At 42.6% G+C, this 22825-nt stretch overlaps 1 protein-coding gene and 1 long non-coding RNA gene across 7 annotated transcripts in view; one reads left to right on the forward strand and one right to left on the reverse strand.

The window, feature by feature from the left end:
- Positions 1–22825, reverse strand: part of DGKG (diacylglycerol kinase gamma) — a 205348-nt gene that overhangs the window by 145930 nt on the left and 36593 nt on the right. For 5 of the 6 annotated variants that reach the window (XR_005383847.1, XR_005383846.1, XM_038583635.1 and 2 more), the window contains exons 3-5: positions 10615–10691; positions 1877–2039; positions 1252–1314 (exon numbers count right to left, since the gene is read on the reverse strand). Coding sequence is in view for 4 of the 6 variants with exons in the window: in XM_038583635.1 (XP_038439563.1) it covers positions 1252–1314; positions 1877–2039; positions 10615–10691 (303 nt within the window). In the remaining 2 variants the exon portion in view is untranslated. Of the gene's footprint in view, positions 1–1251; positions 1315–1876; positions 2040–8495; positions 8644–10614; positions 10692–22825 lie in introns of all 6 variants that reach the window. The other variant, XM_038583637.1, reaches the window with a different exon arrangement.
- LOC111093949 overlaps positions 17064–22825 on the forward strand; it is a 40856-nt gene continuing 35094 nt past the window's right edge. The window contains exons 1-2 of the long non-coding RNA XR_005383848.1: positions 17064–17233; positions 18952–19075. This is a non-coding gene — a long non-coding RNA (uncharacterized LOC111093949). The remainder of the gene's footprint in view (positions 17234–18951; positions 19076–22825) is intronic.

Here is a 22825-nt window from a genome sequence, read left to right on the forward strand (position 1 = left end):
CTTCTATCCCATATAAGATTTAAGACTTATTCATAACTTAAATCCATTTAACCAAGAGGCCACAGACCTAGCATGGCTGGGTAGGATGCTGGGGAGGGCAGGTGGGTGAGCCATACCTTGTAGTCTTGCCCTGATGCTGCCCCTGAAGGCCTCAGAAAGGCACCAATGCTCATAATCCTTGCTTTGCAGGGCTCTATAAGAAGGCTGAAATTTGCTGAGTTTATGGTCCAGAGGCAACTCTCCTTTCCCAACCATGTTCTGCTTTTCATCCACAGATTTCATCTCACTAGTCCTTCAGTTACACACCAAAAACTCTATAATCCTTTCAATTGCCCTTTTTGCCAGGACTAGAAAAAAAGATTAGAACTACATCTAGTATCCACTTGAAGAATTTCTCCCATCCTACCAGGTCCCTGGCAAATAGACCAAAATAATGTTAGCCAGTGGCCTTGCTCTTCCTCCTGACTTACTAAACCAGTGCATGTAAATACCTCCAATTCTCCCATCTAGGCCTTTGTGCTATTGCTCTACATTTCACTCCTACATATTTTATAAACTGTGCAACACAATGTCATTTTTTTTTTGCTTTAGCAGTTAATTACCTTTCAAAGAGATTTAACTAATAAGAAAAATATTCTTTGTATTTCCCCATGTGGTTACCAGTTTCAGTGCTCTTCATTCTCATGTGTAAAGCTAGGTTTACATGTGGTTTAATTCAACTAAAAAGATTTCCTTTACCTTTCTTGTAGTACAGCTCATACAATTTTATCCACCTGAGCATAGCCTTACCTTCTTGCCCTACCCACCTCCAACCATCCATGGGCAGAGTCATCTGCTCAGCGCTAGCGCCACCTCTTTATACACCTCTCAGACACACACACACACACACACACACACACACACACACACATTCACTCAAACCCCCACCAAACACTTTCTCCTGAGAAGGGTCCCCTTCTCCCCTTTCTGGCCCAGCAGACCCATTAGAAGTAAACCATTAGAAGACCCATTAGAAGTAAATAGTTAACAAGCTGCCCTGTTTCAGGGCAAGTGAATAAAGAACCTGCATCAAGCCTCAGAATCCCAGCACAATAGAGTGGTGCAGGCCTCAAATATGGAGGCGGACAAGAGCTGCTTAAAGGATATACAAAGACATGGAGACAAATTGCTGGTTAGAATTCCCCCTCCTCCCAAGGATGAGGTATTCCCCACTGCACCCTACCATGCTAATCTTCGATTACAAAGACTTACCTGTATCAGGGGCACAGGCCTCATCTGCTTTGGCAGCATTATCCACATTCTGTATGTTGGTATCTGGGGAATAAAAAGAAGATTTGAGGACCAGCCTATGCTCTCGAGCTTCCTAAAAAGACAGGGAGGGGACCATCCTATGGGGTCTGGATCACTTGAGTTGTGTGTCTCTGAGCGTCATCTGGGTTCATATTGACTTGTTGGGGTTGGTTGTGTCTCCCCATTATAGCCCAAGCTTCAGGAAGACAGTGACCACACCTTCCCCTTCTCCTGACACTCTTCGGCTCACTCCAGCCTGGGTGCATGAACTGAATGTGCTCCATCCAGAGGCTTCTTGCAATCTCTGCAGAAGGTTCTCTTACCCTTGCCATATGTTAGTTTGTGCTCCTCTTCTCCCCATCCTCTTTTGGGGATTTTTGCCTCTTTGTTCCTCTGAGAGAGCCATCAGACAGGGCTTCCTGTGAGGCCTCTGGGGAAAGGAGTCCTGGTCCCCTGGTCCTCATTCCCACCCCATAGGGAAGTTTCTATGCATAGGGAACCCCCCAGAAATGCAGCCTGTGCCTGTTGCAAATGCATTAGAGCTGCAGAATCTACCTTTCATCTTGGGGAACACTGGTCTACATACCTGGGCCACTGGCCTCATTGCTGGCCCCCTCCATTGGGTGGTCGGGGGTCTCCTGTCTGGGCTTCTGGCTGAAGGCCAGGAAGAGGTGCGTGCTCAGTGGCTGAGGAAGGTCCACCTCCAGGTAAGCCCTCATGAACAGCTTAAAGACATCATAGCTAATTGGCTAAGGAGAAACAAAGAGGGAAAAGTCAGTGTAACGAAGCAAAGAGACAGAGAAAAAGAGAGATGAGAAACTGATGGTGGTGGTGGGGGGCAGGCAGGTTAAGAGAAATGAAAGGAAAACAGAAGTGGGGGGATTGGTGGGTGCAGGAATGAAAAGGCCAGGCAGGAGGTGATGGAGACTGGCAGGCACAGGGAGCAGAGGACTGGATGCAAGAAAAAGAAGACCCTGGTGGTTGCGTGTTGGGGCTTGCAGGAGGATTCTGTAACAAGACGTATCCAAAACCAGGTAGAAAGGGGGTAATGGGAAGTAGCACTGGGAGTAGAGACCACAGAGGAGGGCTCTGCCTGAATCGAGGCCCACAAGCCAGACTGCCCTCTCATGAGGATCTGATCAGTGCCCTGGAATCCTAGTTAAGATGAAGAAGGTTATAGTAGAAAACAGGAAGGAAAGATGGTTCTGTGATGTCTCCATGTTCTGCTTGAGGGATGTGATTCCTGAGTGTTCAGGTCTCAGAAAATATGAAAAGACAAGCTCCATCCTTCATTACTTTCATAACTGATCTTCCCTGGATGAACCTCAAGAGAACAGGAGAGGGTATGTGTCTGGCTCAGCTGCTCTCAAAACATGTCCTTGTGAAGGTTTTAGGCACTGGGAGAAGAACAGGAAGCCAGGGACAGAAGGTAGAATCAAGAAATGTGCCAAAAAAACTAGAACCTCTCCCTGTTGTATCTCTCCCACTACTGCCTGGCTTCTGGTCCCAGGCTGGGAGCAACCGTGCCAGAAAGGGCTGCTGTACTCAGCAAACACTCAACAAAGACAGTTTGCAGTGAGTCATCACTGGCTCGTGCTCGGATGGCATCAGATTCTTCATCAAATCGGCAGATGCTCCTGGAAATCACTGAGGAAGCTCTACTCTAAGATCTGCTGTGCAGGCTTTTGTAAATAATAACAGCCATGAGAATAAAATCCCTTTTTGGGAGCCTACTTGGCTCTTTCCAAAATGTTGATAGCATTTAACCCCTTGTCTCATCTAGAAGATCTGAGCCTTCCCAGAACTGAGAGGTGGCTTCAAAATATACAATCAGGTCTAGTGTACAAAGTTTTGGCCCTAAAAACAAGTAATGCCCTCCTGACCCCATTGGGAAGGAGCTCACAGGGCCATTTCTAATTACCCCAAGCTGTCCTTTGCAGAGTGGAGGAAGTCTGATTTAGTTGGACAGAGGATAATGCAGGCTCTTAGCAGATTAAGGGATCTCTAAGCAAATGGTGGATTCCTATTTCTTGTGACAATTATCAATCTGTCTCTATCCCTCTGTCCTTCTTGCCCCTGAGTCTGTGTCTCTCTTCCTGACCCTGTCTCCACAGCCTCATCCAAGTGCTCTTCCTCACATATCCTCCTCTTTTTTACTAGTCTGCAAAAGGAAAATCTTTTCCTCCCACTTTACAAGTGGAACCCACCCACTATGCCCCTTGATCTACCCTCCCTCCAGCTGAAGGCATCTCCCAGCTTTTGCTTCTCTACCTGCAAGCATGTTCAAGGTCATTGTTCCAAAGAAATGGAAGGATACTCGAGTTACTAGCCGTGTCCTTTTACTCTTCCCCTTCTATGTTCCATGGCCAGACCACACTAGCCTCATTACCTCCTTAGTCCCATTTGGTTTGGGTTCTGAAACCTTCACCTCTAAACCCATTCTCTTGAAGGCCATCAATTCAATTGTCTCTTTTCTGACTTGCTCATATTTGGCTTCTCTGTAGCATTCCATCCTTTCTTCTTGAAACTTTGTTTTCCGTGGTGTTGTGCTATTTTGGTTCTCTTCATTCTCCACTTTGATTTGCTTTGATTTGAGTATTTGCTGATGGCACTATCATTATTTTAAAAGGCTCTTTTTTGCATTGTCTTTTCCTTCATGTTATTTATTTATTTACTTATTTATTTAGAAAGACTGTATCTATTCGTGAAAAGCACAAACACACACACACACACACACACACACACAGGCAGAGACATAGGCAGAGGGAGAAGCAGACTCCATGCAGGGAGCCTGATGTGGGACTCAATTCTGGGGCTCCAGGATCACACCCTGAGTCAAAGTCAGACACTCAACTGCTGAGCCAGCCAGGCATCCCTCCTTCATGCTATTTAAATTGACAAGTACTGTTTACAATGTACAGCTGACCCTTGAACAACATGGGCTTGAGCTGTGCCAGCCATTTACATGTGGAATGTTTTTAAATAAATACAGTACAGTACTGTAAATGTATTTTCTCTTCCTTATGATTTCCTTGCTGACATTTTCCTTTCTCTAGCTTCCTTTATTGTAGAATATAGTACAGCATACCCATTATATACAGCATACTAAATCCATGTTAATCAACTGTTTATGTTAAAAGTAAGGCTTCCAGTCAACAGTAGGTTATTAGCAATTAAGCTTTTAGGGAGTCAAAAGTTATATGTGGATTTTTGACTGTGTTGGGGGTTGGCGATCTTCACCCCCACATTATTCAAGGGTCAAATGTAGCTTTGAGCACCAAAGTGCCCTGTTAAATCTTTTTATCAAATTGAGAACTATCAGCATTAAAATATTTCTGGAAGGGACACCTGGGTGGCTCAGTGGTTGAGCATCTCCTTCGGCTCACTCAGGTCATGATCCCAGGGTCCTGGGATCGAGTCCTGCATTGAGCTCCCTGCAGGGAGCCTGCCTCTCCCTCTGCCTATGTTTCTGTCTCTCTCTCTCATGAATAAGTAAATAAAATATTTTTAAAATGTCTGGAAAACAGACTATACTAAATTATTTTTAAAAAGAGAAAGTTTAAACAAAGTCTAACACTTAAAAAAAAAAAAAAACCAAAGCTGGAAGATCGTCAAACAAGAGCAGTGTGGCATTCAGGAGACCTTGTGACTAGTCTCAGCTTGACCACATTTCCTCATCTTTGTCTTCTTCAGCAGATGGTGAGTGCTGAATTAGAAGATCTCAAGTTCTAATCTTCTATTAGCTCCCTCCTTAAACCAGCTTCTCATCCTGACCCTGCAGTTTCTGTTAAAGCTGACAAGATCAGGCTCAGTCTTGAACTCCCAGTCAACTGAGACTAGGTCTTGTCTCTTCCTTCTTGTTACTGTTGTTTTGCCACATCTGTCACATCCAAGTCCTTTCTGTGTGTCCACTGCTCATCTACCTCCACCCTGATGAGAAGGCTATTGAAGGCCCATTGTTCCTGGTTTCAGACTTCTGTGCCTCCTACCTGGACCACTGCAATACTTCTTGATTTGCCTCTATCCCCATCTGTCAGTCCTCCCATCTTATCCATCCTTGCCAGATTGGTTTTCCCCAAGCGCAATTCTGAACAGATTGCTTCCCTACTCAAAAACTTTCCATGGCTCCTAATTGCCCATGGAAGAGGTGAGATCAGTTTTAAAATCATATGTCCCTCTATAACATTCTTGAGCATGCAATCCCATTTATCCTTATTTATAAATTACAGACATGCACTATTGTGCTCCTCTATTATGCACTATAAAACATACTTAAGAATAAATTAAAGAATAGAAGTTACATGAGATAAAAATCAAGGTATATAGAAGGTCTAATTTGTAGTATTTGTGTATTCCTTGGGTCCTCTGGGATTCACAGCCCTCCTAAAATCCCATTCCAACCTAGATTTATAGCTACTTCAGGTTCTGAGATCATTCCGGTCTTTTCTCCTATTATTCCCTATGTGTACCTCTACTCTCTGTCCACATTGGTTTCCATGTTCTTTCCTGGTCAAGCCTCCATACATATCACATAAACTGCTTCCTTCTCTATCTCTTAAAATTCTAGCTATCCTTTAAGGCCCAGCCCAGATGTCACCTCCTCCAGGAAGCCTGGTATGATCTCCTGTACCTGAATTTCTGTACTTTTCCACTTCAACTTGTGTCCTACGACACTTTTATTGGCTGCTCTCTATTAATATAGTTGTTTATGACAAATATATCCTTAGTTCTTCAACTAGATCTAGAGCTCTGGGAAGGTAGTGAAATATCTTATTTTACCTAAGTATCCCCCCACATCACCTATCACAGTGTTTCCTGATAGGTATCTTAATGGATGCTGGGTTTCTTCTTATACACTTGGCTGTCATCAATTATTGTGGGGTCTATTCAGTCAATAATATGTACTGAGCCTCCTAGGTACAACAAACATCTTGGGGAACACATCAGTGACATGCACATAGGTCTATACCTTCAAGAGACTTGGGTAGTGAAATAATTCCAATACAGGATCAATAGTGGTGAGTATAGGAAAAGTACTGACAAACAATTATGAGAACTTAGAAAACGATGATTGAACACACATCCAACCATTCATGACCCTATTCTGGGAAACAGGATCACATAGAGTAAGCCCAGAATCAAAGGTCATTCACACCAGAAGACCCCAGATCTCCTCAGGTCACTGAGGCTCTGAAAGTTCAGTGACATGCCCCAGCAGCAGAGTAAAACCAGAAGCCCGATCTTCTGACTCCCACTCCAGTGCTCCTGCTACCATATCTATTCCAGGTCCCAGCGCTAACATATACTTGATCTTAGCCAAAAGGCCGAGAAGTGATCGTCCCAGTGCTAACATATGGCTCCCTGTCACCCTCTCCAAGAACTTCAAGTATAGTATGCAAAAACATGTGACTAGCTGCCATTCTAAAATTTATATGTGGGTTATGAGAGACTAAGTTCTTTGTGAGCATAAGCCAGGCTCAGAGTAGCCGCTAGTGAAAGTGTGATGAGTAGAAGGTGGTTTACTAGGCCCAAACCAGATCAACAAACACTATGAGGCATGTTGGCAACTCTCTGAGCTCTGGAATAACATGTGAGGCATGGTCATGGGCAGGCCTGTTCTTTCCCCAAAACTGCAACTTTCATCTAAGAACTAACTGGGCAATTTCTGTTTCTGCAATCTGCTTAAAGTATTGATTCTTGCACAGGTCAAGAAGGGAGGTGAACTAGATGGACAGCTTACTGTGCATTAGGCAGCTTACATACATGATTTCATTTAAGTGTTTAAACAATAGTGTCAGGTGGGATGATTACTGCCATTTTGTGGATGAAAAAAATCCTGAAAACATAAATAATTTACTCAAAGTCATAAAGCAGGTGGCAGAGCTAGGCTCTGTGCTTTGGTGTGTCTGAGTCTAAGATCGTAGGGCCACCAAGCCATTTGCCCCTTTTGTTCCACTGTGCTCTTGTCCACTTGCTGCTGTAGTCAGCTCTCCAGAAAATCCCACAGTGCTAATGGGCAAGGGCATGCTTGTCATGGCCAGATGTAAACTTTCATTCCTGGCCTCACTTTCGTAGCTACTTGCCCCTTCCCACAACTAACTCATTCCTCCTTGAGACATTTTACCAGCAGTAAGCCATCAAACTCAAGAGAAATTAAATTATTTTTGTTTCCCCAACCCTGTGCTGGGACATTACACCTACTAGAAGCCAGCCACACTGTGAGAGAGAATAAAATCAGAGTGACAGAGCTTCCCTGGGACACGGCAGTGCCAGGCGTACAAAGAGTGGGGGCCAGCCTGATGGAGGCGGGGGTGGCAGCAGGCTCATAACAGCCAAGCTGCTCTCTGCTTTTGAGAGCTCCTGTGGCCTTCACACCCTCAGTGGCCCTGACTAAATTGTTCCCCTCCCACTCTTCAGCCTCAGGGCTGACAGGACTGATTAGTAGTCCCCACCCTTCTTTGTTCTTGTGTTTTTGGAGCTGGGGGTGGGCGGTGGGAGGGGCAGGGAGTTTTTTGCTGGCTCCACTATCTTCTCTGCATGGCTTCTCCTATGGAATGTTCTTTGAAATGGTTCATTCTCAATCTGGCTCCTGTACTGGCAATCCTCCTCCTGCTTCATTCTCCCCATGATTGGTGCATTTTATCCAAAGCCCCTGCTCAGGTACACCTCGAAGACATGTGCTTTGTTGGTTACCCTGCCATTGCCCCGCAGAGAAGGAGTTTTGAGTCAAGGTGTGTTGAAAGGATGATAATATGAATAAATAGGTGGCCAGCCTTGTCCCGAGTCTGTCCTGCTGATCAGTCATTTTTCTGCAATTAGTTCTCATGAAAGGACTCAGGAGCAGGGAAAAGGAAGTTGAGTTTAAAACATTCTAGGGAAAGGAGCCAGAAGGGGAATAATAAAGGGTACCATTTCCTTATGGGCAGTGTCCCATAAAGTGCTAGATATTTTGCAAAAATTATCTCATTCAATCCACTCATCTGCAAACTTCAATGTCTCTGCTTATTGTTATCTTCAGGTCACGTGAGGAAAGTGAGGCTCAGAGAGGTGAAATATTATCTCAGGCCACATTGCTGGTTGGCAGCAAAGGTAGAAGTTTAACCTAAGACCATGTAACTGTAGAGCCTGACAATAGGAAGTAAGTTCTGGAGGGCCAGAACCGTGCTTCCTCATCCTTATATCTTCTACAGTGCCCAGAACAGTACCTGAAAGCTCAAGAAACATTAGATGAGTTGAGTTTGAAAGTAGGGGAGTCTTGCATTCATTTACTCATTCGACAAATATTTCTTGAGTGTCTGCTATGAACCAGATATTCTTCTGGTCATTGGGGATACCGACATGAACAAAATACTCCTGTAGGAGAGATAGACAATTAAATAGTTACATAGCATGACAGATGGTGAAGAATACTAAAGAGGACAATAAGACAGAATAGAGAGATAAGAAGCATCAGGAAAGAGGGCTTAAATTTTTAACTAGAAAAGGTGACATTGATTGAGAAGGTGATTTGAACAAATACTTGAAGATGATGAAAAAAACAATGTGGATATACGTGGGAGAAACATTTCAGGAAGAGGCAAAAGCAGATGCAAAGATATTGAGGTTAGAGCAATATTGTCTTGTTTGACAGCATCAGAAGGCTAATAATAGCTGGAAAGGAATGAGGAGGGTAGCAAGAGATGAGGTTAGAGAGTAGAGAAAAGTACAGATGGTAATGACCTTGATTTTAACTCTGAGTAGGGAGTGGGGGAACCATGAGGGATTATAGAGCAGAGCAGTGACATGATCTGACTTAAGTTTTAACAAATTGCTCAGGATATATGTGAAGAATAGACTTTAAAAGTCAAGAGCAGAAACAGGGAGCACAGTTAGGTGATTATTACAAAATATGGTGGTGCCTCGGATAAGGGTGGAAGTGGTGCTGGTGGTGATATGTGACTAGATTTTGGATATACTTTGAAGGTGGAAGTGACAGGGTTTGCTGATGAACTGGACATGGGGTGTGAGAGGAAAACGCAATGCTGACTCCATAGTTTTAGACTGAAAAACTTGAAGAATGGCATTGTCATTTACTGAAATGGGGAAGATTGCTGGAAAAATACTTTACAGGGGAAGATCAAGGATCTCAGTTTAGCTTATGTTAAGTTTGAGATAGTGATTTGCTTTTTTAGCGGAAATGTCAAATTAGAGGGATAAAAGGAAAACCAGGAGAGAGCAGTGTCCTGAAATCCACATGAAGACAGACAGTGGAGAAGGATCTGACCAACTGTGTCCAATGCTGTTGAGTAAAATGCCTACTGAGTTTAGCCACATGGAAATCCTTGGCTATCTTCACTAGTGGTTTTAGTGGAGGAGTGGGGGTTATGCTCTGATTGAAGGGCTTTCAAGAAAGAGGGAAGAAGAGAAATTAGAGGCAATGACTATAGACAAATCTTTTACACAGTTTTGCTATACAGAACAGGAAAGAAATGAGGTGACTGGAGAAGTGTTGTCAGGAGAACAATTTTATTTTATTTATTTTATTTATTTATTTATTTATTTATTTATTTATTTATTTATTTTTAAAGATTTTTATTTATTCATTCATGATAGACATAGAGAAGGAGAGAGAGAGAGGCAGAGACACAGGCAGAGGGAGAAGCAGACTCCATGCAGGGAGCCCAACGCGGTACTCGATCCCGGGACTCCAGGATCACGCCCTGGGCCAAAGGCAGGTGCTGAACCGCTGAGCCACCCAGGGATCCCCAGGAGAACAATTTTAATATAGGACAAATAACAGTATGCTTATATGTTGATGAGAAAAATCTAACAAATAGTGGAAAGCTGATGTGAAGGAGATATATATATATATATATATATATATAGAGAGAGAGAGAGAGAGAGAGAAGGGGAGCGAGGGAGAGAGAGAGCAATTCCTGTCAATAGACTAGAAGAGAATGGGAATGAGTGAGGGACTAAACCTACTAGGAACATGGAGAGTTCATTCCTAGTTACAGGAGAAAAGGTACAGAGGTAGGTGAGGATCTTGTGGAAGATCACTTCTGATTGTTATTTTCTCAGCGAAGTAGAAAGCATGGTTGATAACTGAGAATGAAGACAGGAAGACAGAAAGATTTGAAGAGAGGAAGGTCTGATGTAGTCTTCTAGACAGTGAGAGGGTGATTAAACTTGGCAAATGTATAAATGGTTCACTTGAGACTTAGAGAAAATATGTTGAGAAGCAAGTTCTTTAAAATGAGCTAAACTTCTAAGGGTGGGACAAATTATGGAAAGGCTAGGACAAAGAACATCCTTTTTAAAGGCTTGAAATGGAAATGTTCTTACCTCATGTGGGTCATATTGTTTGAGGCTCCCACCCTCATTAAACTCAGCCAAGACATCCTTTATCTTCTTGGAAGAATCTGGAGAGACATAATCCACATGTAAAATATTGGTGAACAGCAAATGGGAGCTGGGCCAAGTAAATTCTCTCTATCTAACCTTGGTTATGATAGAGCAACTCCTTATTCCCAGGGCTATATGGAAAAATGTCACCCTTATCTGCCCTTCTGCCCTCTTATTTCTTATTTTCAGTATAGTGTCTCCCCTGCTGTATGAACTATCTTTCTAAAACACAAATGTGATCCGATTGTGTTCCTACTCAATATACTTCAATGGCTCTAATTTTCCCAATATAAAGTTTAACTCCCTTAGCTTGCTATATAAATATTGTGATAATTTGACCTAGCTCATTCCTTATCTCTTACTTTAACTTTCCACTTACCCCACTTTTCAGCCACATCAAATTGCATTTCCATAAATCCCTGAATACACTGTGTATTCACTCATTCATTCTTCCAATGGAGTCTTTTCTCTATGTTGTAAGCTTCACTCAATTCTTGGTATCCAGTTCAAATGTCAACTCCTTTGTAAGGTCTTCCTTTATCAATTAGAGTTCCCTCTCCTGGCTCTCACATGACTTATACATAACTCTGTAATAGCACTTGTCATATGGTGTTATAGTTATTTATTAACTTGCCTCACTTCCTCAGTTCTACCTTGAGAGCTGTAATTGGCTTGTGAGTCTTTGTATATCATATCATGGTCCAACACATAGCTAGTGTTCAGGAAACCAATATACTAGATGACTGCATAAAATCTGAGCAGAAATTTCAAAAAATTTAAAATTTTGTTGATTAAATAGGATGAATGGGCATTAAGCCCAGTGATGCTCTGTCCTTGGTGCTGAAACAGAGATTGGGATTCATGAAACATGGTGATTTAGAAAATTCCCCTTTCCGTAGGAAATAATTTGGAAACTACCAGAGAAAATGGTGGCTTCTTCTTCTTCTTTTGAGTTTTATGAGGAAACTGGTAATCTAGAAAAGGGAGTCAATAATTGTCATTATAAACACTTGAGTGTATCCTGTGTAGTTACCAGAACTCTAGATATCAGAGAAAACCAGGGTCTCTGTGCTCTCCTGGTCTCACAGTACTGTGGACAATTATGAGCTTCCCAAGCTCCATTTCTGCCATTATTTGAACATCTGAGAAAAGGGTAATGTTATTAAAAATAGAAATAGTGTTCCTGGTGTTCAGGTTCTTTGTACAGAGGGCTACACTTTCACAGGTCTATGTAAAGTAGATGTGCTCATGAGTTGAGCTATTCTCCATAGTTCTGCTGACTTGGATTCAATTAAACACAAGTTATAATAATTTCAGGATTAAGACTACTGAAATGCCACAGGAAAATGTTGATGTTGCCTAAAAATGGACATTTCTTTCTGAAATTCAAAACAGATACTGAAAAACTAATAGCTCAGTGAGATCCAGGCAGCAGATGTCATCAATTTGGGCTGCTTCCACTCAATTCAGAAAACACGATGGAGGGTGAGATGCTGCAAGGTACTATTGATGAACTAGCTGGGGAGGTGATCTGAATAACTGTGATAATGATGGCTACTTCTTACTGGGGGTCTTTACTGCATATTCTCATATGCACATTTGGTTATATTTTCTTCAGTTTACAGGTGAAGAAGCTAAAATTCAGAAAAATTAAGCGACTTGCCTAAGAGAGTTTTAATTCATGTTTAGTTTGACTCAAAGTCTATATTACTTTCCCTTAAGCACTGTTCATTGTGCTTGCTAACACTTGCTAACACAAGGGAAAGTGTAATTAAAGCTATATAACAATAATATGAAGCTCTAGGAAGCACACAGCAGAGAAATAGAATGAGCAGGAAAGACGTAAAAGAGCAGGATGACAGTAAAGCTTGGGTGGGGACCAGGGATGTCCTATACAGAGGTAGCATTTGAGCTGAGGTGTAAAGAATGAGTGGGGTTTGAAAGGCAGACATGAAATGGAAAAAAAGTATTCTAAGCAAAGTTGCAGAGATGGGCATTATAAGATATCTAGGAAAGGTCAGAACCAGAGCAGTTTGGGGCCAGATTTGCAGGAGTCTTGAGTGCCAAGCTAAGGATATTGATTTGAAATTGTTAAAAGATTTTCTGAATAGTTGAGTACCATAATCAAGTGTCTGTTTTCTAAAGGCCACTCTGGCAACAGAAATGGAAGGGAGCTTAGAATTAGGCCAGAGTGTAGTTAACATTACACATAAATTATATTCAAATCATTCTATGGGCAGCCCAATTCTTTAGAAAACGCTACATTTTAGAATTTCATGGGAGATTTTCAGGCCAGCTAGAGTGGCCAAATCTATACTGCACTAAAAAGTACACATTTGGAAGCATGGGTACCCTAAGTGTGGCTTCTGCAAGAATAATAAAAAGTGAGCATTTTGAGAACCAGGGGGTGATTTCACTTGAATTAATACCCTTGATATTATTGTCACATTTTGGAAATTCCACAGTTGATCCTAGCAGAAATCTTTTGGTTCTAAAAGGCTATATATTTGCAAAATCCTCATTTATATTTAAATGTGTGCTATAAATGCATCTCCACACACACATGCCCATATATGTATATAAACATACACAAATATGTTTATCCTATGTTCACATTCAAATAAACAGGTCTTAAAAAGAAAAACAGAGATAAAATTTCTGATTAATAGCCTAAAATTAAATAGGAAAAAACAATCCAAGAGATTGCATGTTCCTAGATTTCCATGAGGGGATTCACCACACATTTACTTCAATTTATTTCATGGACCTTAATGAGCTTATAGTGTCAACACCTGTCCTTTTTAAAAACGGGAGAAAATCTAATCTTCAAAGTTGAGACCCATTACTCTCTCCTGGGATGTCATTTGATATTTTATTAGTTTTATTTTCGACAGGTTTCTGGACTGGGTTTCTATTTGCCCAAGGAGTAAGTGGGTACTGCTCCATTCTTTTTTTTTTTTTTTAAAGATTTATTTATTTATTTATTTATTTATTCATTCATTCATTCATTCATTCATTCATGTATTCATGAGAGACAGAGAGAGAGACAGGCAGAGACACTGGCAGAGGGAGAAGCAGGCTCCATGCAAGGAGCCTGACGTGGGACTTGATCCCTGGGCTGAGGGCAGTGCTAAACCGCTGAGCCACCTGGGCTGCCCATACTGCTCCATCCTGTTTCATCTGAAGACACCTAAGAACAATGAGGGACCTCTTCAGAGCATTCCATGATCTTACGTCAGGCACTGTGAGTCCAACTGTGCAGCCTTAGTAGAGAGCAGAAGCCTATACAGTAGCACTACCACCAGACTCGTGGGAGATCCAGTTCTATTCCTGAGTGTCTTTATAGGTACCTCTGCCATGCCTGCAGGTCTTTGCTAGAACTCTTATTTTGTTGAGTGCTTATTGTATGCTAGGCATTGTCCTAGTCGTCTTACAGATTTTATTTAAATCGCCACAACTGCCCTCTAATGTAATAGTGTTATTTTCTTTTTAAAGATTTTATGTATTCATCAGAGACACAGAGAGAGAGGCAGAGACACAGGCAGTGGGAGAAGCAGGCTCCCTGTGGGGAGCCTGATGCAGAACTCCATCCCAGATCCTTGGGATCAGGACCTGAGCCAAAGGCAGATGCTCAACCACTGAGCCACCCAGGTGCCCCTAATGGTCCTCATTTAAGAGAATTAAAAACCGAGGCTTATGAAATATAGATAATTATTTCAAGAGCACACAGCTAGTGAGTGGGTGACTAATTTTTGGTATACCTAATGATGTGACATAGCTATTAGATTCACTGGATATATGAACATGGGTAAATCAGAAGACAAGGCTCTTCCTCTATGGCAGTACCTCTCTAAACCTGGCTACATGTCAGAACCACCTGAGGAGCCCTATATATACATTGAAACCCACACCTCATCTGAGACCAATGAAGTCAGTATCTCTCTGGAAACTCAGGAATTCAAAATATTTTAAAGCTTTGTGGGGGTTCAAATGTACAGTCAAGATTAAGAACTATTATTCCGAGAATGTAATTTTACTGTTAGAAATGAAAAGTATCAGGGATCCCTGGGTGGCTCAGCAGTTTAGCGCTGCCTTCAGCCCAGGGCATGATCCTGGAGTCCTGGGATCAAGTCCCACGTCAGGCTCCCTGCATGGAGCCTGCTTCTCCCTCTGTCTGTCTGTCTGTCTGTCTGTCTCTCTCTCTCTCTCTCTCATGAATAAATAAAATCTTAAAAAAAAAAAGAAATGAAGAGTATCTTAAGAAGCAGCTAAACTTGTCAGAGAATTATTGCAAAAGGAGAAAAAGTTTATAACTCTGCTAAATCTGAAATCACCATGCTTGGTAGACATTCTCTATTGCTTAAGTGGACAATACTAAGGAACTTTATCCAACAGGTCGACTTATTCAGCTTTGTGGCAAGGCAGGGATACATTCTGCATTAACTCCCACTGGCAGAACCATCAGTGTGCAGCTCTCCCCCAAATCAGGGATTAAGGAGACTCTTTTCTGCGATCAAGGTCTCTAGTAGTAACAACTACCCTAAGAAGCTTCAATCCAAAATCGTCTCCTTATACTTTATGTGCCAAGAATTCTGGGACCTTAACCAAACATTTGTTCCTAGTGTTTGAGCACATTCAAAGCCTTTTTAAGGAGAAAATTTGGCCCAACTCACAAGCACCTTCACTGCCACGCTTGTGTAGGAGAGGGATGCCCTCCAACTGAACAAGCAGACAAATCAGGAGATGCAGTGTTTACTGCAGCATGTCAGCTGTTCTGCCTGAACCAGAACCCAAAGTTTATGGGCCATCTTCTAGTTAAGAACACTGAGTATCTGAACAGTAGTTGGACCATTAAACTTTGAAATAACTATAAATCAACATTTTCCAATGTGAACATGAAAATCCATAGATGAGGGTGAAATTTTAGATGCGTAATAACTCTCCATTCCTCAAAGTTCCCCAAGAGCATCTCAAACTGAACATGCATAGGAACTGCCTGAGGATCAGTTTTAAATGCAGATTCTGATTCAGCAGGGTCTGGGTCAGGGCCTGAAATTCTGCATTTCAAATAAGACCATAGGTGACACCAATCATGTAGGTGCATGGACCTCATTTTTGATGAGAAGGACTTAAGTAACATGCTTGTATATTTGTGGCTGACTAGGTAAGACTTGCCTGTCACAACACAGACAAAACCGTGATGCCGAGGCTACAGGAATATATTCCATAGACTGAGAAGTGCATAAATGACTCAACCCTGGGAGCGAAAGACACAAAGAGGGGAAAAGGGAAAGTTGGCACATGAAAGGGAAGAAAAAAAAAAACCTAGATTTTCCTCCTTTGATGACAGCTGGGATGTATAAATAAGTTTTCTAAGTATTTCAGGGAGTCAAGAACACAGCAAGGTGCAAAAAAGCAAGAGTGGAGTTTCCCAAGGGCTCTGGAAAGATGGATAATGATGTCATAATAGAGATGCCAGATCCAGGAGCACTGCATCAAAAGGCCTTCTTTTTCAGCCCAGGAGGAATCAGGCCCCAAAGTGGAAGATGGAAAGCATGTGTAAGAAGCCCAGCTTCATAAACATTGACACATTCTCCCAGCTACACTTCTTTTCCTGTGCACTGTTTCTCGCCAGCATATAACCTATGCCTGGCACAAAATCAATGTTCAATAAAGACTCATGGAATAAAGGAGGACTAGAAAAGAGATTGGAGTTATTGTGCTTGTCCTATAGATCCTATATTTCTAGGGGCATAGGGAGAAAAGCTGGACCACTGGTTGTCAACCGTGGCTGCATGGTGGAACAACCTGGAGAGTTTTAAACACTACTCATGCCTGGATCCTGCACCTATAGATTATAATTAAATGATCCCAGGTGGGGGTATGTGTGAACTGGATATATGTGTGAACTGGGGTATGCACTGGAAGGGCTCAAAGCCTCCCAAGTGTTTCTAGTGTGCAGCCAATGCTGAGGACCACTGAGGTCTGCCAAGATAACTATGGAGGGGAACCACTGGAAGTAATAATCCTGCTACATTGTTACCTCTAATAGAATAAGAGAAAAAGACTTTGCATTAAAAGCAGCAGGGTTTGGGGCTCATATAAGAGAACCTTCTTTAGGATACTGAGACTTTCTGATTCATCATAAATGCTCTGAATGACTGGTATGGCTTATTTGTATAAGTAAAATCGGCATTGTTAGCAAAACTTCCCACTTTTTCTTCAAACAATTTGGTCTCATCAGTCATAGCCCAAATGAAGGTGGAAGAATGGATCAGACAACCTGTACCTTCTTGTGACTAAAAGTGTGGCCCTGGACCAGCAGCATCAGCAACAGCTGGAAGCTTGTCAGAAATGCAGCATCTTGGAACCATCCCAGGCCTACTGAGTCAGACTCCAGTAGTTTAACAAGATCTCCAGGAGATTCATGTGCATATTCAATTCTGAGAGCTATTGTTCCACTGAATTCTATCCCTATCCATAGATTCTGTGACTGCTTGTGGGTAGAGTCCCAGTCACCATAGAGAAAAGAAGGCCAGTTATGCTGCAAGAGACGTGGGTAAGAAATAGATGTGGTTTCCTTCTGGGATGGAAGCAATGAGGCATGACCCTTTATGGACCCAGGCCTCCAAGAACGTTTCATTAACTGTCATTTCATTGGCCCATATAAATAGTAAGCTTTCAATGAAGCTTACTTAGAGCCTTATATTGTTCTATAAACCAGCCCTAAACATTTTCTCTGACTCCCATATTAACACTGACAGGTTTAAATTTTGAGCTGTAATTTATCCACATTGAAAAGAGACTTTGCATTGATCTGATTCTAATGAAATATATTTCTGAATAGCTTAACTTACTGATTCGTTCTCTTTAAATGCACTTTAAAATTTTGCTCTGTTATAGTTTAATTGACATACATACATATCTATATGCATATATACATATATTTTTTTTCAACTGTATCACTGAAGGTTGAGCTCCAATGGGTACTTTTTGTTTAATCTGTTGGAACTGGATTGAAGCAAATTGAATTTGACCTGGGACTGAGAATTTTGGTTCTAATTCTCATTCTGCCATTGACCTTGGGGAAGTCACTGAGCTCTTCTGGACTCAGTACTCTCATTTATAAAATGGGTAGGAGTTGGATTTGATGATGGCTTACAATTTCTTCCAGGTGTAAAAGGTCTACAAAATCTAGCAACTGTGGGCTGATGCCGAAAATGTTTGGTTTAATTTCTTGGAGAATTAAAAGTTAAAATTGATGATTTATCACTTTTTTCCTTTTTTCCCTTTCTGAAAAAGCTGATAGTTTTTGTCCTTGACAAATCATGGAAAAATAATTGCCTCTCCCCAAGTATCAGGATTAGAAGGGCAATAAGCCTATTATATGTCTATTTGAAGCTGTTAAGGGAGGGTCAGTAGGAGGCCTCTCCACAAGATCATGCCCTCTGAGGTTGAAAAGAAACCTGTTTGGACACAGAAACTAAGTATTAGAAGGGCTAATGATGGTCATTTAATCAACTGGACATCCAGGGAAAGAAAACTCAATTGCTTTTAAGTCAATCCTCTATCTTGGGCAGGTCTGACCATTAGGCACCAACAAATTCCTTGCTGTAAGACTTTCTTTGATGATTTCCTCCCATTAGTCCTAGGGCTACTTCTGGAAGCCAACCAAAATTAAATAAACACCTTCTCCCCACTTTTAATTTAATTTAATTTAATTTAATTATTTATTTATTTGGATCCTTTCTCTGGGTCTTCCCTTCTCCAGCAAACAGGCATAGGACTTTCAGGCACTTCTTCAAAAGCCTGCTGTGAGGCCCCTTGCTATGCTGGCAGCACTTCTCAAACAAGTTCCTGGTTTGTCCATATCCATAGTGAACTGTGGTGCCCAGGAATAAATTCAGCTCTCAAAGAGGTCTGATCAGGGTAGGTCAGAATGTGGGTATCAGTGTGCCTTACTAGACACTGTAAATCTATTAATACATCCTATGATCTATCATAGCCACAAATCAGTGGTTTGGTTAAATAAAATATCAAAAGAAATCTCTGTATCTCCTAAAAATCAGGCTTCTGGAAAGTAATGAACAACACAGGAACACCTCATGATATACTGTGTGCTAGCTAGCCTCCATCCCATGAGGTGTGAGGTCCATTCCCCAGGCCCATTGCGTCTGGGTCAGGCCTGGCACTGCTCTGACCAGTGGAATGTGGAGACAGTTCTGTTTAGGGACCTCTGAGTCCAGGTGTTAAAAAGGCCTGCTTTTATGCTCTTAGAGTCTGAGGCCCGCATGTAAGAAGTCCAGGCCAGCCAGCCGGCCGGAGAGAGAGAGACCACATGGAGAGGCCCCAGGAGATGACAAAGTGCTTGGACAAAGCAATCCCATGGAGGAACACTGAGGTAACAGCATGGGAGTGAATAAGTCCTGCTGTGTCATGTCAGGCATCCCACCCGAAGCCCCAAACACCGTGGAGCAGGGACCAGCCATCCCAGCTGTGCCCCCTACCAGATTCCGGAGCCACAGAATCATGGGAAAAAACAAAATAGCTGTTTTAACTCACAAGTTTGAAGTTGTTTTGATGCAGCAGTTGATAACTAAATTGAACAGATAACTGTTAGGGTGAAGAACAGCATACAAAATAGCCTTGCATGTCTGTTTTATACACACACACACACACACACACACGTCATGGTTATCACTGGAAGACAGAATTATAGGTAGCTTTAAATTTCATCCACTTTTCATTTTTTTTTTAATTTTTATTTATTTATGATAGTCACAGAGAGAGAGAGAGGCAGAGACACAGGCAGAGGGAGAAGCAGGCTCCATGCACCGGGAGCCCGACGTGGGATTCGATCCCGGGTCTCCAGGATCGCGCCCTGGGCCAAAGGCAGGCGCCAAACCACTGCGCCACCCAGGGATCCCCCACTTTTCATTTTTATACTTGTGTTATTTTTATAACAAAAATATTCTTAATATCACCTCATGTTTTTTGCAAGCACTTTAAACTACTGACTCACATGAAACTTACCATATATATATGTATCAACTGTGTGCGTGTGTACATATAAAATAAATATATACATCCCCAAGGGTAGTTTTAACACGGTTTCCCCCCAGCAGAAGGCCACTAGAGAAGATATAGGGCTTTTATTATATACACCAAGTACACCAAGAGCCTCTTCTCCTGAAATTCTTGGTAACCCCACCAGGGAAAAGTTCTCAATTCTCAGGCCATACACTTCGGCTATTCCACTACTGCAAAGTTCCTGTTTATGCAGTTATGAAAGAGAAGTTGCTATGGCAATGCAATCTGACTGAATACCAGCATGTGTCTAAAATTGGTAGAAGTGCCTTTTTCAGGGTTTCCTCTGAGAATTAATCATTTTCCAAGAACTGTAGCTTTTTTTCCCCTCTCCTGTTACAACAATACCAGAGCACCTTATCCCGTCCTGGGACATGAATAAGATGAGGAGGGGTCACAGAAGGACAAAGCTGATGGTTAAAAAAAGAACCAAGCCACAAAGGAACCCCTTCCTACTAAATACTCTGGTTTCTTTTCAACCCCTGTCTCACCTACTGCTTTGCTACATGCCTACCCCTCTGTCCCTCAGCTCCCTCCACCCACTACTCTTTTTGCCTGGCCATCTTTCTTCTGCCTTCTTCTGACTTCTTTCCCTTCTCTGACCTCTAGTTGTATGCAGACCGTGGCCCTGTTTTTCCATCCATCTTCTCATCTCTCTCCTCATGTTCTTTCTATCTGAACTGCTTTCATTCCTGTTGTTGTTGTCCTCTCCTTGCTGCCTCCACACAACGATTCTCATGTGTGGAATGAAGAGCTCTCCTTCCCACTCTCCTCCCACCATATCCCTTCCAGGCCTCACTTGGAAAGCAATGTCCTCCATGATAGGGTCTTTTTATCATTCCAGTTCTTGCCCACCACCACCAAACACTCTAGGCCCCAAGTCTGTGACCTCCTTGACATTTTTCGAAGCAACCATGACTTTCTCTCCTCCCTGCTTTCCCAAGCCACTTCTTCTGCCTGTAATGCTCTTGCCTCCCTCCTACTAGTGTTTCTGGCATCTGGAAACCACACCTGCACCAGGAAGCCTCCCACCAGTCTAGGCTAGGTTTCTTCCCCAACTCCTTAGCACCTGTCATAATGAACATCATTGTTTGAGCCCTATCTATCTTTTCCTACTAGATTGGCAGCTCTTTGAGGGCAGGGATTGTGTCTCACTCATTTCTGGTTGCCTCCAACTTGGCGCATATGAACGGAGAAGTAGATGTATCATCACTATCACCAAATCAACATTTCCAAGCTGTCCCCACCAGCCTTGAATATTAATGTCGGCATTTGCCATAGATTTACAGTCTTCAGGGATATCTTTGCTGGCTTCCTTTCATTCTGTAAATTTTGGTGATACTTCCACCAGTTTTCCACAGATCAGCATTTGTTCTTTGCCACAGTCCATCCTCACCCTGATACTTAGCCCAGACTAGATTTCATCCAATGGACCCTGCGCTACCTCCCTGATCTGGCAGTTTCTATATTCAGGCCACCCTAAACATAGCCACCAGATTCATGGCTTTATACTTGGCCACCTTTGACCCAAGGCCTCCTACTATCCTCATCCCTCCTATGTCCCCCCACCCTGCTCTCCTTGTCTTCCTAGAGCCCTGACGTTTTCCTCACTACCCATATGCATCCCTCTCTGGGCCTCTCTCCCTTTGTTTCCACTGTTTCTACCCCTCTTTGACTATCTGCTACTCACATTTTAAATTTCTTCCTCCACAGAGTTCACCCAATTAAATGCTACGTTGTGGGGTAAATTGTATCCTCTCCCCACCTAATTTGAAGTCTTAACCCCCCAGAGTCTCAGAATATGACCTTATTTGGAAATAGTGTCATTACAGAAGTAGTTAGTTAAAATAGAGTCATACTGGAATAGGGTGGGTCTAATCTAGTATGACTGTGTTCATACACAAAGAGAAGTCTGGATATGGAGAGACACACACAGGGGGAATGTCATGGAGAGACAGGGAGAAGACAGCCACCTACAAGCCAAAGAGAGAAGCCTAGAACACATTCTTCCCTTATAGTCAGTCCTCAGGAGGAAGTACCCTGCTGATACCGATTTTGCACTTCTAGCCTCCAGAACTGTTAGATACTCTCTGTTGTTCTAAGCCACCCGGATTGTGGGTACTTTGTCACAGTAGCCTAGCAAATGAATATACTCCCTCCATACCAATTTCCTCTAGCTTTAAATTCCTTTCTCATTTACGCACTCAAGTTAGACAGCTCTGCCAGAGGTATCTGCCGGCTGCCTTAAACCTGCTCTTTGCTTGTGTTATGAGCACATTTCTGATTCCTTAACAAGATTCTGATTCCTCAAGAGCAAGCCTTTTCTTTTGCTTCTTTTTCATCCCTGACAGGGCTAGTACTTTGCTGACCTAGAGAGCATGCTGAATTAAATGCAATTTACCCTGGAAGGTGATGCCTTGCTCCTTGTCAATAGATCATAGAATTTCTCTAAACCCATCAAGATCAGACAAGAGGCCATGGGCTCCAGGGAGCCAAGACGGAGACTGACCAGAAGTCCCATGGTGTGTCTGTGTGTGAATGTGTGTGGGGGCCTCCTGTTGACTGTGGGGAACATATGGAGTCATGAGTGTTAGGCCTGGGAGGAATCACAAGAAGAGATCATCTAATCCAACTCCCTCATTTTGCAGAAGAGGACACAGGCTCTGGGGGTTAAGAGCTGTCATATTTGCAGAGAGCAAGAGCCATAGCGGGCACTGAAGCCCAATCTTTAGACTCCCAGACCAGTACTATGGACAAGGGCTGCCTGCTCTCTGGGAGCAGGGCAGGTTGCCAAAAGGGCATACAAGGGCTACCTGGGCAAGCTTTGTAGGGCAGGTCAAATTGCCATTGGCCTACTGATTTACAAAGCCGCCAGTATAATTCACAGGAAGGGAGAGGTGATTAGAACAAAGGGGCAGGGCAGATAATGTACCTGAGAGGTCTGCAAAGCAAAGGACTCTATGAAACGCTGGTACCACTGCACAATCACCATAGTCACCCGGTGTGTGCTGAATGCAGTGTTCAGTTGCTGTTCCAGCCTCGGCAAATTCCTGTCATGACAGGA

The sequence above is a fragment of the Canis lupus genome, chromosome 34 (genome assembly GCF_011100685.1).
Source record: "Canis lupus familiaris isolate Mischka breed German Shepherd chromosome 34, alternate assembly UU_Cfam_GSD_1.0, whole genome shotgun sequence".
Lineage (NCBI taxonomy): Eukaryota > Metazoa > Chordata > Mammalia > Carnivora > Canidae > Canis > Canis lupus.